At 38.9% G+C, this 16,953-nt stretch overlaps 4 protein-coding genes across 4 annotated transcripts in view; all 4 read left to right on the top strand.

Annotated features, from left to right (window-relative positions):
* The window catches only part of LOC109963320 (E3 SUMO-protein ligase PIAS1-like), a 53,915-nt gene extending 52,745 nt beyond the window's left edge, over positions 1–1,170 (top strand). Inside the window, exon 14 of the mRNA XM_020605733.1 lies at positions 172–1,170. Coding sequence (XP_020461389.1) covers positions 172–333 — 162 coding nt within the window. The 3' untranslated portion in view covers positions 334–1,170. The remainder of the gene's footprint in view (positions 1–171) is intronic.
* A 382-nt stretch (positions 1,171–1,552) lies between these two features.
* On the top strand, positions 1,553–2,827 carry rxfp3.3a1 (relaxin family peptide receptor 3.3a1). The gene has a single exon (XM_020605843.1). The coding sequence runs from the start codon at positions 1,641–1,643 to the stop codon at positions 2,628–2,630; it is 990 nt and encodes a 329-aa protein (XP_020461499.1). The 5' UTR covers positions 1,553–1,640; the 3' UTR covers positions 2,631–2,827.
* Positions 2,828–7,246: 4,419 nt separating this feature from the next.
* On the top strand, positions 7,247–13,009 carry LOC109963285 (mortality factor 4-like protein 1). Its single transcript, XM_020605668.1, has 12 exons — positions 7,247–7,485; positions 7,922–7,968; positions 8,074–8,141; positions 8,297–8,383; positions 8,583–8,663; positions 8,826–8,851; positions 9,344–9,432; positions 9,961–10,062; positions 10,647–10,735; positions 11,012–11,184; positions 11,631–11,715; positions 12,739–13,009. The coding sequence occupies exons 1-12, from the start codon at positions 7,446–7,448 to the stop codon at positions 12,821–12,823; spliced, it is 972 nt and encodes a 323-aa protein (XP_020461324.1). The 5' UTR covers positions 7,247–7,445; the 3' UTR covers positions 12,824–13,009.
* Positions 13,010–14,177: 1,168 nt separating this feature from the next.
* Positions 14,178–16,953, top strand: part of uacab (uveal autoantigen with coiled-coil domains and ankyrin repeats b) — a 41,818-nt gene continuing 39,042 nt past the window's right edge. The window contains exon 1 of the mRNA XM_020605725.1: positions 14,178–14,654. Within this exon, the coding sequence (XP_020461381.1) occupies positions 14,607–14,654 (48 nt within the window). The 5' untranslated portion in view covers positions 14,178–14,606. The remainder of the gene's footprint in view (positions 14,655–16,953) is intronic.

Here is a 16,953-nt window from a genome sequence, read left to right on the forward strand (position 1 = left end):
CCATTTAACATTGTTTTTACCTTGACTTGGTATATTGATGAAGACCATCCTATAGTTTTTACCATGTTAGTTTAAAAATGAATACCCAGTGTTTGGATACTTGACAGTCACAGTTGGTGAATGATCATGATTTAATTTATTTCAACTCATTTCCTCATGTTTGTCACACAGGAGATCACGATCATCTGTGTGAAGTGGCAGACCATGATGAATGTGTTTCTGTTGAAGTGCATAATTGAGTCTGTACAGGATTACCAAGAAGTCAGACAACCCTCCCAGCCAGCTAGTTTCAGTAAATGTCCACAGCACTTTCCTGTGGTTCAAAATTGTTAGTTTAAGGAGAAGCTGTCTTTTTTTTTTTACTGGGCTTTCTTTCTTTCACTCTTAACAATTGAGCCTATTTTGTCTGAAAATGTCAGATGTCGCACGGGGCTGTTGCGATCTCAGTCCCTCTAACTTCTGTCACTCACAGGAGAACACATTCATACACAGCATTTTCTGCAGCTGCTTATGTGTTTGGTGGCTTGAACACTATGAGGACACTGGGCCAGAACCAGTGACTGCACAGAGTCAAGTGAACCGAATAAGACCATTTTTATCAGTAGTTACTCTTACCTGTGTTTTTGACAGCTCTATGGGCAACATTGACAAGCAGCTCAGACCTTTGGTTGTCATGATGTCTCTCACCTTTAATCTAAGGGAAAAGTCAACAGTGTGTGTATATGTTTGTATGGAAACCTGAATACTCAAAGTTCAGATCCAAACGTGGGCGTTTCATGTCTGTATGCTTTTTGTGCGTCAATTCAGAGAGAGAAAATTTTAATTTATATATTTTTTAGAAAATGAACGCTGTACTATTATATAAAAAAAAAGAACTGTGGCCAATAAAGAGTTTCACACAAGTGAAATCATTTCAGAGTTAGACTCGAGTCGACATCTGCACTCACTGCCTTAAAACATTCACAGGTTGTGTTTAATGACTCCAATCCAAGAAAAATCGTAAAAAGGCTTTTCAATGAGGAAAAGGTGAAGTGTGTACAGTAGACCCTTGTCAGTTTGTACAAATATACCAAGTGAAAAAAATATTTATTACCTGCATTGGAAAAAAATTGTTTACTTATTGAATGTTACCTGTTTATGTAGAAAAGTTTAGATGTAATAAAATGCATTCTGTTATTTCTCTGCGTGTTTTTTCTTATTTTAAAAGATCGGCTCCATGTTTGTTGGAGGAACGTTTCAGTTTTGACAACGCTCACAGCTGAACACTGGGTGGCAGCAGAGAGTCATTTTGATCACTTCGTCCCCCTTGTACCAAACCAATTACGCACGCTTTGTCAACTCCAGCCGCAGAAGCTATACTTAATATAAACATCAGAAACTATTAATTAGATCTTTATTTATGGACAGAAGCCACCGTGAGAGCTGGTGGGTGAGGCATTCTTTTAATTCTCAGAGCAGTCATGCTGGTATATTATTATGTATGCCTCTTGGAAAAGAGGAGGGTAGATGACAGGAGAGGAGGGAGAAGACGTTGAGAGGGCGTCATATTCTCATCACTCCAGATCTGTTTGGATGTTTTTACGGTGCACTACACACATGGCATCTAGATTATGTTGAAGTGTCTGTGAGTTGCTGACATTATGAATGAGGAAAATGAAAGCGTTTGTTTGAACAGGTCAGTGACGGAGATGTTCCGCTTTAGTAGCCTGGAAGACATCGATGTGACAGCTGACGGGAGCCCGGTTCTGAGATTCCTTATCTGCCTTGTTTATTCAGTGGTCTGCGCTGCTGGTCTGATGGGCAACCTGCTTGTCATCTTCTTCTTCAGGGTCAAACAAGAGAGGAAGAAGTCCACAGTGAACTTCTTCGTGCTCAGTTTGGCTGTGACTGATCTGCAGTTTGTTTTAACTCTGCCCTTCTGGGCCGTGGATACCGCGCTGGATTTCAGCTGGCCGTTTGGAAACGCCATGTGCAAAATCATCCTCTCGATCACCGTGATGAACATGTATGCCAGCGTGTTTTTTCTCACTGCCATGAGTGTGACCCGGTACTGGTTTGTCACCTCTGCTGTGAAGACCAGAACCCTGCAGAAGTCATCTTCCGCCAAATGGATCTGCGCGGTCATTTGGACATTGGCGACTTTGGCGACTCTGCCAACATCGATTTTCTCAACTGTCGGGAATGTAACCGGAGAAAAACTGTGTTTGCTGAAGTTTCCCGGTGGACAGTATTGGTTAGCAGTTTATCACATACAGAAAATACTTGTAGGGTTTGTATTGCCAATATTCATCGTGTCCTTCAGCTATCTCATGCTGCTGCGTTTTGTCCGCAATCGAACTATGAAAACAATGCGCAACCGCAAAAGGAGATCCAGTGTTACACAATCTATCACCATCGTAGTGTTGTGCTTCTTCCTATGCTGGATGCCGAACCATGCCATCACCTTGTGGAGTGTGCTGGTTAAAATGAACGCTGCAAACTGGGACAAAACATACTACATTGTCCACACATATGTGTTCCCACTGACCATATGTCTGGCGCACACCAACAGCTGCCTTAACCCGATTATTTACTGCCTCATGAGGAAAGAGTTCAGGAACAAACTGGGAGGTCTGATACACAGAGGATAGTCTTTTAGGATGAACAATCTGACAGATCGCCAAAAGTGTTGATAAACAGTAGCCTAACCATGACACGTGGGCGCGCACGACGAGATAGACATAAGCTTAGAGAGCACCGACCAGAACGCACACTCCGTACATGCCAAAGCTATTTACTCGATTGTGCACAAAGAAAATGTAATTTTCGTGTGTGCTTCTTGTCTAGAAATCAGCCACATTGCGCACGTCTTTAAAGAGGAATAACTGCAACTGCTTTCGGGTTATATGCATATGAACTGCTTAAATTCTGGAAAGGATATTACATATGACCACGGTGGTATTACTAGTGATGAATGTCTAATGAGCGGCCTAAGTGACTGCCTGTGCAACTGAGCATGGCAGTTACCTAAGTATTAGTGTGTTCACTGTACAAATGAACAGCTCTTTTTTCATCCGTCTTAACAATTAACATAACCAGTATACCTTAAGAGAGTTTCTATAGCTATCATGGATGCAAACATCACTTTCTAAAGCAAAGCAGAGAAAAGTTAGTGTAAAAAGTGACCAAGTTATGGACCTGAAGCCTAGTTTAGTTTGGGTGCAAAAAAAACAATGTATGAAATGTGATTTTTGTAAATGCACAAAACTGTCTTCACTATGTGGAATCACAAAAATGTACTCGAGTTGCATCATGGATCAGTTGACCCTCCAACAAAGAGCAGTTGAAAAGAACCATCTGTGGAAAACAACAGGGCATCTACACAGATTTGTGCAAGACTGGCATCAAATCTTGCCAAAAATAAATAAATAAAGATGAACATATAAATTTGTTTTAATAAATCTCATTACTGAAGGGTGGACTGACCTATTGTTGCAGTTGTTTCTTACGTATACTTCAATTAGTCAAACATATCAGCGGACAGTCAGGACTGCAGAAAAGGGCATTGGTGTGAGCCTGCCCTCCATGGAGGACCTGTACACTTCACGGGTCAAAAGGAGGGCAGAGAGGATCACTGCAGACCCTTCACACCCTGGACACAATCTGTTTGAACTCCTGCCCTCTGGATGGTGTTACAGGTCACTGTGCACCAAGACAACCAGGCACCGGGACAGTTTCTTCCCCCAGGCCGTCACTCTGATGAACACTTAACCAACGACAGTATGACTGGACAATAACCCTCAGTGCAATACCTGTAAATATAACTCGTACAGATTGTACAGACTCGTTGAGGTCTCTAGTTTTAGGTACTCTGTTTTTATCCCTTATCCCTATTTATCTCATTTCAACAAACATTCCTTGTTGTCTGCATTGTTTACTGCCTGTTTATACTGCATATTCTGCATTGTTTGCACTGTTTGTTGTTGACAATATTGCTGTTAATACTGCTTATTTTGTTATATTACACAGCCTTATGCTGGTTTACTGTTTGCACATTGAGAGCCAATGTACCAAAGTCAGATTCCTCCTGTGTCCGTCACACCTGGCCAATAAAGCTGATTCTGATTCTTTTTTTTTTCTTTTTTTTTTAATTAATTGGCCTCATTCTTCTTGGGCTTTGACTAAAAACAAATCAAACACTATTAAATGAAAAGGATTTGTAATTGTTAACATTTTAGTTCTATGGGTGCACTCACTTGTTTGGTACTGTAAATAATAAACGATAAGATGTGATAGGTGATCAGCAGATAACACATTACAAACTGTATAACAGAGAGGTGTCTCCTGCCTCCTGCAGAATGAAGCTTTTGGGTTTGATTAAAATCAATAGACAAAGGAAATAGACATACCTGAACGGATGTCTGAGCTGCAGGTGCACACAGCTGTGTGTCTTGAACACATTCATATCAGAAACTAGGCTTTGTTTTTTGTCTGGCAGGATGGGCACTGATTGCAGTTGTGGATAGAATTGAACTGAATGTGAAATGTTGAACTGCACAGAATACAATGTTACCAATTCTAATTTATTTACACTTAAGGGAATCATCTGTTTGCTTGTATTTAGATGTACTGCATTTCTTTGTTTTAAGTTTTTTTTTTAGCTTAATTTTGTATTTAATGGTCAATTTATTGGTCAGGTTTGTTTTTTTAAGATTTTATTGTTTAATTTTAAGTCAAACTGATTGTGTCTGTCATGTGAAATGAACCATTAATAAAGCCAGTCAAATCAACTTCTTTCAGTAAAACTGGGAATTTGAGTACATTTTAGGGAAAACATAAAAAACTGATTAACATTAACTCCTTGAGAATCTCCTGCTGTTAATGGGTAAAATTCACATATACAAAAGACAATTTTATGCGTCAATATAAACAATTTAATACGGTCATATATAATAACACATCCATTAGAGGAGCCATTGTTGATTGAGAATGAGTACTTTTACTTTTGACACTGTAGAGAGTTGGGATTACCAGGAGAAGCCTGGCCCTGTGACTTTCAGAAGACATTAATAGTACTATGTGAAGTATTGGCCAGAAGCTGCATTATGTAGTTTTAATTTTCTACTGAGCTTTGAAAAAAATACACCTCTTGACATTCTGGTAAGTGTCATCTCAGTGCCTCTAGTCTTTGCTGGTGCTTTAATCACAGGGACCTAGATCTTGTAAAGGTCAGCTCTTGGCACTTAGATGACTTATCACAACATTGACATTTTGGAGAAAACACATCTGTTAACTGCACTAATCAAGCCTCCTCTCAGGACATTGAAACTGTGTCTCTGCTTCCGATGTGCCCATGAAATTCAAAATGAGAAAAACATCCAAGAAAAAAAAGACAGAAATCACTACTGTAAAAATGTCCACCTGTAAATAGAACTGCTCTTCTACATAGGACATTGTCAGTGCTGCTCACCATTAGGCCTCCCTATTAAGTTGCACTACTATTGCTATAATAAACCTGAACCAGGAAAAAAAAAAGGAAACTGGCTGAAGAAAAAGCCTCCTAGCTGCACTGACAGTGTTCAAACACTTGTTGTTTGTACCTTTATTAATTTATTACAGTAAATACAGTGTAAGGAACCATTAGCTAAATGGCTGATAATTAACACCAATTCCATATTGCTTGAAATCCATGATTATCTGTATATGTGTGTATGCCAGTGTTATAGTTTGTTAGGTGTGCACAGGCTGCTTGGATGATGTTGCAGTGTAGATAAACTGAAATAACATCTAAAAATATTCCATTATAATTAAAAATTCTACATTAGTACTGAAGTAAAACTACTCACTCAGTAGGAAAAATGGCCCTTGGCTGATTTATTATTGTATTGGAGGTGAACAGTACTAAAGCTTTAGTGTGTACACAGCATTTTACTGTTGTAGCTGCTGGGGGTGGAGTTAGTTTTAACTATTTTATGTACAGTTTGGTACATGGCAAATTACTTTATAACTTTTTTTGTAATGCATTTTCTGGATTTTTTTGTTATTGTTGTGTCTCTCACTGTTCACATAAACCTACCATTGAAATTGTAGACTGATCATTTCTTTGTTAGTGGGCAAACTTACAAAATCAGCTGGGGTTGTATACGGGGTCAGGCCGCTCAAAGAATCACAGGGTAAATCTACAGGGGTCATGAGATGATTCATGGGAGAGGAAGAAAAAATACAGAAGTCTTCTAAGCAAATGTATTGCCATTTTTTAAATACTCCATTGTGCTCTAATACAATGTGCTACCATCCACCACACTCTACCCAGTTCTTCAGATATTGCTCATTATGAAATTACAATAAATGAGAATGCAACAAAACTTACTAATCAAGCAGAAATAATTGAAGAGCTCTGATTGGTTAGAGAAGTCAGTCCCACTCAAAAACGTTTAGAAGCTAATATCTCTCCACTGTTGCCAGTGCTGTTTAATGAGTCTAGGTCACAGGAGGCTTCGATAGCATCTCTCCACATTAAGACAAGTTTCGGAGCATATTGCTACAACTAAAATATTAGAAAAATATTACATATAGCTCTAAGTACAAATCTGAGCTACTTGTACACAAGTATTTCCATTTATTGTTTCTTCAATCCATTACATTTCAGAGGAAAATATTATTTTTCCTTGACCACATCTATTGAGTTACTAGTTACTCTACAGTTTAAGATGCTGCATACTAAACAAATAAAGTGTTTATAAAATATGATGCTTTGTTATTGATTAAACTACCCAACAAATTAATTAGTTTGTTAGGCTAAGCAATTATTTGACTGACAAAAATTGATTGTCAACTATTTTGATTGTTTGAGTAGTTTTTCATGCAAAATGCCAAACATTTCATGGCTTCATTTTTATAAATGTGAGGATTTTATCTTTTTTATTTTTAACAATTTTAATACATTAAATGTTGGTAGGTTTGTAAAAGTCAAATTGCAATGGTATCACTGTCACAGGGGCCATTTTTCTGCATAATGAGCCTGCAATAATTAGGCTACATTTTTGTAATTATATTTGCAAAACCTTAATGGGAGTATTTTCACGGTGTGATATTAGTACTTTTACTTAAGTAAAGGTAAGTGAACGTAAGTAAGTCAATACTTCTTTTATGCCAGAGGCATCTTTAAAAAGCCCATCATAAAGCTTTAATAGCAGGTAAACGGTTATGGGAACGCTGCCTGCTAATAAGACTGTGAGCTCTGACGATTGGGTGACAAATTTAGGATTTTCCGAGTTTCACAAGAGCACGTGAACACGCCGCAGCTCTGGGTCTTCACGGTGGTCAGGTGACCCAACACCAGGCAGGCCAGTCTCTGCTTTTTCGTCGTTGTGGCTCCAATGTCGGAGGTGTTTGTCCCTGGAAGAAATGGACTCTGGCAATGCACGAATTTGATCGTTCGGAGATCCGATCCGTTGAGTCTGTGAATGGCGCCAAAACAGGACCCTAAACCTAAATTTCAAGAAGGTCGGTGCAGAAATACAATGAATCCCCGTTAACGTCTGGAGGGGGCGGGTTTGTTTTTGTTATTGTTTCTGTAGCTTGACTATAGTGGTGTCCAGGCACTTATAGATGGAAACTTGTTCGGTATTACTGCCAATATATGTGAAGACAATTCATTTTAAACATACCAAACATGGTCGTATCCTAATTTTAAGGTAAAGCACGCCATGCATTAACATTGGGCTAACTGTTAGCGAGCCTGTCATTCATGCTAGCTTACGTTTACTATGTGTTAGCTAAACCTGCCTCCATACAAGAAGAGTCCTACTGTAGATGTGTTAGTCCAGATTATTTTAGCTAAGGACCTTGGTAATCGTAGTCTGACGAGTATATATTGTGAGCATTTTTTCATGATGTGTTTTTCCTCCAAGTACTCAGATTTGTTTTTCCCTCCTTGCAGGTGAAAGAGTCCTGTGCTTTCATGGGCCATTGCTCTATGAGGCAAAGGTTTGTTTCAGCACTAACTATATGTGTGTTATTAGCCGATTATTAATTGCAAAATCTATCTCAACCGATGACTGACACAGGCATGTGTGTTATCTTGTTTTACAGTGTGTAAAGATTAACATCAAGGATAAGCAGATAAAATACTTCATTCATTACAGCGGATGGAACAAAAAGTGAGCCCCTTGGTGTAGATGCACCTTTCTCTCTTGAGTTTTGTGTCAGATCCATTGCAACACTCATTGTCAGCTTCCTGTGATCTGAATAAAGTCTGTGAGGACTTTTTTTTATCTTCATTGTGATTGGTTTGAAGGTTTTTTTTCCTTTGCAGCTGGGATGAATGGGTTCCTGAAAGCAGAGTTCTCAAATATGTGGACAGCAACCTTACGAAACAAAAAGAGCTTCAAAAGGCCAATCAGTAAGCTCTCCTTTTTGTCCTCACACAACAGTGTGAGTTCTCTGATAACAACTCCCTGATGTCAAGTCCTTTGCTAGTCATTTTTGCTCAGTTAGTTTCAAGAATATCAAGACATGATCATAATTTGCACTTTGTCAGCTAAATTTTGACTGTGATTGTTATGGATATATAACAGTAATTTGACATTTTTCTTCCCCAGGGACCATTATGTTGAGGGAAAGATGAGGGGTTTAGCGCCAAGCAAGAAGATCGCTGCTGTGCAGCAGAAAAATGTTGATCTGTAAGTGTCCACTTTGTTTTCCACCTCTAATTCAATATACCAATTGTGTAAATTATGTTTTCCTGACTATTTATGTATGCTCTGTATGTGGTCTGGACCACATGGGGCACCTTTGTAATATCATGTTGTCCTTTACAATGGCCTGTTTCTTTTGCATTCTAGGAAAGTGAAAAAGGCAAAACAGAAGAGTAAGTAATGTCTCTGCATGATTTGTTAGTAGTAGCTTTAAATTAAGTTGTTTTGTTTATATTGCCCAAGATCAATTTGTCTCAAAGGACAGTTTAGTTATGAGAATAGGACTGTTGAAGTTCAGACTATGAGCTTCTAATAATGTTATTATCCATATCAGAAAGATGTAAGAAAAAAAAACAACAACTCTTTTTGTACTTCTTGGGGCCTTTTATCAAATGTGGCCCCTGATGTAGATGCATTTGGAGGCAAAATGAATCTGTGAAAGTCACCAGGAAAAAAGATGTTCCTGAAATACTTGGCAGCTGAAAATACAGCCTACATACTAAGTTGTTATTCACCTGCTCATCCATTATGTCTAAAACCACGGTTTCATTTGGGGATGTTTATGAATCTTTTGAGTGCATGAAGAGGTTGGCTTTGCCAAATCAATCTCACACTAACCTTCATATCTGCATAATGAATGCAGCTGTAGTGGTTGTCTATTTTAGTCCCAGGGCCAGGTGAAGGTACCAGCAGTGGAGAAATGCCCCAGGGACCACGGAAGAAGAGGGCTCGGGTTGATCCCACTGTGGAGAGTGTATGTATCATCGGTTACTGGTAACCCTGTGAACCGTCACCCACAGGAAATCTGATTCTATAGCTGATTATAAACACTTTATACTATGGCATTTAGTTTATTTATAAAGCTGGGAGAAATGTAGTTGCATATAGTTTGCAGTCAGATGATACATAAGAGTTAGTGTGATTTTTTTAAATAAAGGACTGTGAGAAACATCACAAAGGTGTTAACTTGTTAAGCATGACATTTCATTTATACAAAATTAGCTTGCATTGCACCTGTATTACTTCCTAGCTTTAGGATCTTGACACTGGTCAAGTTATTTCTTAACATTCAGGTACAGTAGCTGTGGGAGTGAACTGAGCATGTATTTTCTGTTTCTTTGTCAAAGAGTCAAACAAAGAAGTGCGAAATGTTCATTAGTGTCCATTAGCTTGAACACTGCAGAGATCAGGGACAATCAAACACTCAACAAAATGATCAACAAAAAGAAAAAAGAAAAAAAATCACGGGGTTATATTTGTTTGGTTGTGTTTGTGTATCCAGGAGGAGATGTTCACCAACCGTGTGGAAGTGAAGGTGAAGATCCCTGAGGAGCTGAAGCCCTGGCTGGTGGATGACTGGGACCTCATCACTCGGCAGAAACAGGTGAAAAATTACTATAAAGTTATTGTATACTGCTGTGAATTTACTTCAGCTGTGGTGACCTGCTGAGGTTATAATATACAGACTTTATATGGACATCCTGCTTTTAAAGTATACCTGCAGTAATTTGAATAATGGGCATAATTTCTACACTTGGTGATTTTATTATTAATCAGAGTAAATTACTGTCAGAACTAATAGAAATCCTCAGCTCTGTCAGGAAACGCCCAAACCTTCTCAAAATATATATATCTTTTTTTAAGAATCTGATGGTAAAGGATTCTTTAAATGATATATATACTTTGAATGACATGAGGCTGTAATTAATCATAAAAATATGATATCACTGACTTCACTGACTTTATCCGAGCCATATTTTGAAGGTGGTAGTGAAGTGGCAAGCTGCACATCATAATCAGCATAATAAGCAGGATGCTTAAATTTGTAGCCCTGTAAAATATAGCACTGACAGTATTCATTTAAACACGACATGTGGAGACAGTTAGGCTTGAAATGAACTTCGAACTGAGCAACACACTAATGTTGAACAGTTATGTGAATGCTAGTGACTTTTCTGTTGCTTGCAGTTATTTCATCTGCCTGCTAAGAAGAATGTAGAGACTGTCTTGGAGGACTATGCAAACTATAAGAAATCAAAAGGAAACTCAGACAATAAGTAAGAATAAACACCCTTTAAACTTCCTTCAAGTGAAGTAAAGGTACAGAAACATCGCTGATAATCAGTTCAGCATCACTGCATGTGTCCACCTCATTATGCCAAGTGTTACACTAATAGGCACAAATGATCATATGTCACATTTATATATCTATCACCCCATTTACAGAAATTCCTATACTGAATGCTGTTGGCACATTCCCAAAGCATTTCCTTATTATTATTTTTCCTTATTTTAATTTTGTGTCTCCTGGGGTTCTTTCTCCCTCCACTCAGGGAGTATGCAGTAAACGAGGTGGTGGCAGGCATTCGGGAGTACTTCAACGTCATGCTGGGCACACAGCTGCTTTACAAGTTCGAGAGGCCGCAGTATGCTGAGATCCTGGCTGAACACCCAGACATGCCAATGTCGCAGGTTTACGGAGCTCCGCACTTGCTGCGCCTTTTTGGTAGTGACCCTGGACACTACATGTGCACAGCTTTTTGCCAGTAAAATACATACCGTATAAACCCTACAGCAGTTTTTAGGTCAACACTCAGGTGAAATGATAAATAATGGCAGTCACTGTTTCAGTCCACTGAAACTGAACATCAACTTGTTGGATTATTGATATTATTATTGAACACCTCTGACAGATATACAAGGATTGAATTCAGGCATCATTTAGTTAGCATTTTAGTTTAACTTTTTAAAATCCCTAAGCAGTTTTTCAGTTGAGTTTCCATTGATATCGTTACAGCTGTTTGAAATGGTGTGCTAAAAACAAGAGAACTAACATTTCCTCTTAGGAGTCAGTATTTTAAAAATCTGTTAACAAGAAAATGTTTAGAAACATTGTCCTGAATTTATTTCAGCCTGCATTGTTCCTCACATATGTTGTCTCCTTCCCGACAGTTCGTATTGGAGCCATGCTGGCATATACTCCACTGGATGAGAAGAGTCTGGCTTTGCTGCTCAGTTACCTTCAAGATTTCCTGAAGTAAGATTTTTTTTTTTTTAATTCCCACCACACCACCGCAGACAAGGGTTGTGACGAGATCTCTTGATATTAAAATTTGACAATATTTCTCATCAAGGCAAAAGCTGTCTCACGATATCGGTACACAACAGAAACAGAGGAGAAGCCAGTAGGCTCGTTTGAGATTAACTGTGTTTCGCCCGGTAAGCAGACGAGAACAGGCAGGCAGTGACAAAAATCTGCAGTCAGAATGCACAGTTTAGTAGCTTTTCAACAGCCTTCCATCTGTACATGAAGTCACAGAAGGACTGTTACTTAAATACTGTCTGAAAATGTATATGGGCTATGTTTATCATACAAAGCAGTCATATCAGTTTGCTGCTGTGTTTGAGCTGTCCAGGCTTGATTTGATATGAAACTACAGAAATAAATTCATAGCCATTGTGGAACTATCAGATATTTAGTTTGCCACTGCTTCACATCGGACAAAGAAATCTTCACAGCCAGCTGACCAGTCTCTTATGCTGTGTCACATATTAAATCAGTTCATATTGTAGAGCAGAGCTATCACAGAATGCCTGGCCTGCAGTATGTGAGAACTGTACGCTGACTGTATTCAACTTCTCTGACTGATAAAAGTCACCATCAGTCTGTAATAGACGTCTTCAGTTATAGCTCCTCCAGGCAGTGCTGCAGACTGGCCCTGAATTTCCTGTGAAGAACAACCTCTTATCTTGTCACATCCTATGTTTATCCAGACAAACTATATTTAAAATGCACCTGGCTCCTATCAGGGCTTTAGTTTGACAGGATACAGCACTGAGTGATAATTTTCCCTTTAAAAACCCGTTGTGCAAATCCGTTTTGGATGCAGACAGCCTCCTGTGTCTTATTTTAATATAAAATCATTTTGTATATTTCAGATATTTGTTAATTGGATATCAAACTGAATGTGACAGCTGTTCAGGGACAACTTATTGCACTTTTGATCAGTAACAGTTATCCTCACACCACAGTGACAAGCAAATTTTACATTTCCTTCAGGTACCTGGTAAAGAATTCATCCACCCTCTTCAGTGCCAGTGACTATGAGGTGGCACCACCAGAGTACCACCGCAAGGCTGTGTGAGCTCTCAGCACAGCGCACATCTACCAAGGCATGCCATCCCCTTCTCCCAGACCCCATTAAAATTAAGCATTACTACCCTTTTGAGTGCAGACCTGGATGAGATTTTTTCAGTTGAACTGATAGCGCTTCCTCCACAAAGGACTCAGAGCTTGTCACAATTAAAAGTCAAAAAATGATGACAAAACATTTTTTAGCTGAGTCTTTCCTCTCACTTCTTTGGAAAGATTCTAGAAAAATGTGTTTCTGTGTTAATAGGTTACAGTTTTCATAAGCTGCTCTTTGGTGTCCTTGCGCATTCCATCTGGTAGATGTTTGGTATTTACAGTTGCATGTGTGTATTTATTTGTGTTTCTTCTGCCAACTGAGGTGGTCAGCGCTCAACAATTAATCTTTTTGTATCTATATCGTGTATTTGTATGAATTTGTTAAGAATAACTGTTTCTACACAACGTCCAAATCGTTTACTGTATTTTCTTGTTATGTTGTAAATTATTTGGTGCCACTCTTCTTTTAAAATTAATTACAAAGTGAAATAAACAGAAAAATAACTTAGGAATGGCTCACAGTCACATCAAGACACAAGTGTACCTGAGTGCATCAGACATTAAAGATGTACTGTAAAACATGGTTGTTATTTTTCTGACATGTCTCAGCAAAAACATGCTTTTATTTAGTTCATGAAAACTATAAAACTGCTTCTGGAAGGAGCAATAATCAAGACTATTCTCAATATTGATGCGCAAATGTGGAAAAATAAATGGCCACAACAATACACTTTAACTCTATTAAACAGGCCTCAGAATATACCAAAAGTCAATTTTAAGTGTCCTTAACTGATAACATAATTTATTTGATTATACTTTCTAATATTAATCACCTACAAGTACCTAAAGTTCTCAGATAAAAGTTGTGAGTTAGTTACAACATTCAACAACATTTCCCTCTGAAATATTGTGAAGTGCTCTGGCCCAGCAGGATAATCAGAAGCCACCAGGGGAAGCCGTGGCCCTGCCTTTTGACTGATTCTCCTAAAAACTCCAAGCCCACCTGCTCCAGTCTCCTCCCCCGTTGACTTGTGTTGAGAACAGTAAAAAAAAAAAAAAAAGATATGCAGCGTTTGGCAAGCTGAAATGATTTAACTTTTATTTTTCTAGGGTGATCCCACTGAGACTCACCATCTCTTTTTCAAGATATAATATATTGAGAAGCAGCCTAAATACAATGAATTCACTTCGTGCGTCAAATAATTATTTAGATAGGTAATCTGTAACAACTGACAGCAGGTATCAGACAATTTGAGTGATTATTAGGATAGTTTTCATTACTAGGTAGCCTAAATGACAGGTAGGTAACAGTTCATATTGATATATTCATAATAAGCAACAGTCGGTGTTTTAGTCCAGGTTGTTCGTAGATTTTTAGGCACCTTTTCCAGGTGTTTCGGGTTTCAGGTAAGCCTGACGTCGTCCCAGATTTCCCTGCCCTGTCCCAGGATATCTCCGACTTCTCCCAACGACACTTTTCAAGGAAGTCCTGCCCCCCGACGTTGCCTATTGGATCAAAAGAGAAACAGACCGCGCACATTCCAGTTTGACTGGTTCAACAGGTTGTCAATCACAGCGCGATCAGCGTTTGCGGTTATGCGTCAGGTGAAACTCGCTCTGTGAGGAAAAGGGGGGAAATAAGACTCACCTCGCCTGAACTTTGTGGGAAAGTTGTTGTACCATTTATGAACTTGTTCACTAAAGACGTTTTTTAACATAAGGACCCAACACGTTACAAGATGAAGAGTCTGAAGTACCGGTTGAAAAAGCACGAAGTTACCATCACAGTAAGTTAAATTCTGTTGTTTTTTTTAGTTACGTTATTGTCCCAGTCTACTACCATTGAATTGGCTGTGTGTTGATAAACGACGCTCATGCTGTAGTGTTTCAACACCGGGGGGTTGTTGTTTGTTGCCCTGACTGACCTCTTTGTTGTCAGCGACCACGGTAAAAGCAGTCGTGTTCCTACGGTGGCTGTTGTTTGGCTGGAAAACAGCGCCAGCAACTTTCAGCACCTGCACCTCAGCGCCAGTGGTGGATGTGGCCCGACACAGTTTTATCGCACTGCACATACATGCAGCTTCAGGGTTTTATGCGCTGGCCTACCTATAGCAGCTGGTTGTGTCGGTGCTATTCACAAAACCTCCGCAAATCAGTGCCTGTCCTCCAGGACGTTATCACCCGATGACACTCGGTCAAGACGCCGTGGTATCGTTTGGTTGAGTTTTCTTTTGTGTCTTGTCAAGATAGGAAATAAGCTCACGGCCTGTAGAAGCTGGGCTTTCAAAGTTTGACTTCACATGAATGCAGCAGCAGGTCTTCCACTGACATGACAGGAGCCTGTAACACTCACAGTGGCCATTTTTCTACATCAGGTACTTTTATCTTTGATACTTTCAAGCCAGCGATACAGGGGAATTGGATTAGGGCTGACATGCACAATACTCTTTTAGAAAAGCTGGGGAGTCAGTTTTAAAATCGGTTTGATTATGTGGGACTGTGAAGTGTTTCAGTCTACTCTATTTATATCAATAACAGTAGATTAAATATGACTGTCACAATTTTGACCTGGAGCCTTTCATTATTGATTCTTCTATCAATCATTTTCCAGATTGATCTTCATTGTAACAAGCATAAATATTAAAAACTGTTATAACATTGCAGAATCCATAATAGTTTCTGATCTTCAGTCTAAAAAAATAAAAATATTTAGTTTACCCTTATTTATTACAAAGAAAAGCAGCAAATTCTCACATTTCAGAAGCAGAAACCAGAAAATGTTTCACATTTTTGCTTGAAAAATCAATAAAATGGTAAATCAGTCATCAGTAACCTTCTCCCACTGACTAATCAGTTAATCAACTAATTGTTTCAGCTCTACTACAAACCACAGCCTCAACCTGAACACAAGATTGAATCAACACCTCTTCCAACAAATAACTGAACATTTTCACTTTTGAAGGGAGGATTTATGGCAGCACTGTACTGGTTGTAAATTATATTTCTTTGCCTAAAAGAAATGCTGTTGGAACAAAATACACAAGGATTATGTAAAACGTTTTATCAAATCCTCTCGTTTCTTTAGAATTTCCTGTATTTAGCCATTGAGGCTCCATGGCACCATGGATCCACCACAAGTCCCTCCAGGAATGTTACCGTGGTTTTGTTCTTCAGTTAAGGCTGCACTTGTTAGAGCCTAGGGCACTGAGTGATATTGTGTAATTAGTTCTATGAGGGCCCAGTAGGTCTAGGCTTTTCAGATAACTTGAGTAACCTCATCATAGGCCATAATGTAAAATTAATTTGTCACAAGCCAGCTTTTACTGCGCTTAATAGGCAGTTATTACAACATGCAAATTGCCAAATACCCAATGCACAGTTCAACATGCAGAGGCTGTCTGGCACTGCACTCTGCGTTCAGAACCTAGCGATTACCATGAGAAAGGCACAAAGCTGGAGGAGCAGTGTGTGGTAAACTATTTGACTCGCTTTAAGAAAAGCCTTTTCAGGAATCAAATGGTATTGTGTCCACATTGATAGCTGTCTCAGTCAGAAGCAGAGACACCCTTTTAAAATTCATGCACAGAAAACCTGTTTTTGCCCTGCAGCGTTTTTCATTTGTTTGTTTAAAAATGAACTCAGGAAATGTTCAGGATGAGCTGTGCTGAGGAAACAGACATGGCATTTACACAGGTCTGAGTGATGATTTTATAACATTCTTACTGCATTCCTCTGTACAAAGGATGAAGTGAGAGGTGGTGACACCCTTACAGGCATCACTATATCAGTGTATTGGCTCCTTTTAAATGTATTTAGATGTGCTTTTCCCCTGTCTGATTTGTGTGTTGCCAAACAAACATTACAATCGCTTCAGAAAGTTTTCAGGCCCGTTCACTTTTAGCACACTTTATTGGCCTATTTATTCATTTGATTGATAAAATTCCCACTTTCCCAAATAACATGTCAAATGTTTTCAGATTTATCAAAACTGAAATCTTTCATTTCTAAAAGAATTCAGAGCCTTTGCTGTCGCACTACAAACTGCTGTCAGGTGCATCCTTTCCCTTTAATTATCCCAGAGATGTT

The sequence above is a fragment of the Monopterus albus genome, unplaced genomic scaffold (assembly GCF_001952655.1).
Source record: "Monopterus albus unplaced genomic scaffold, M_albus_1.0 scaffold72.1, whole genome shotgun sequence".
NCBI lineage: Eukaryota > Metazoa > Chordata > Actinopteri > Synbranchiformes > Synbranchidae > Monopterus > Monopterus albus.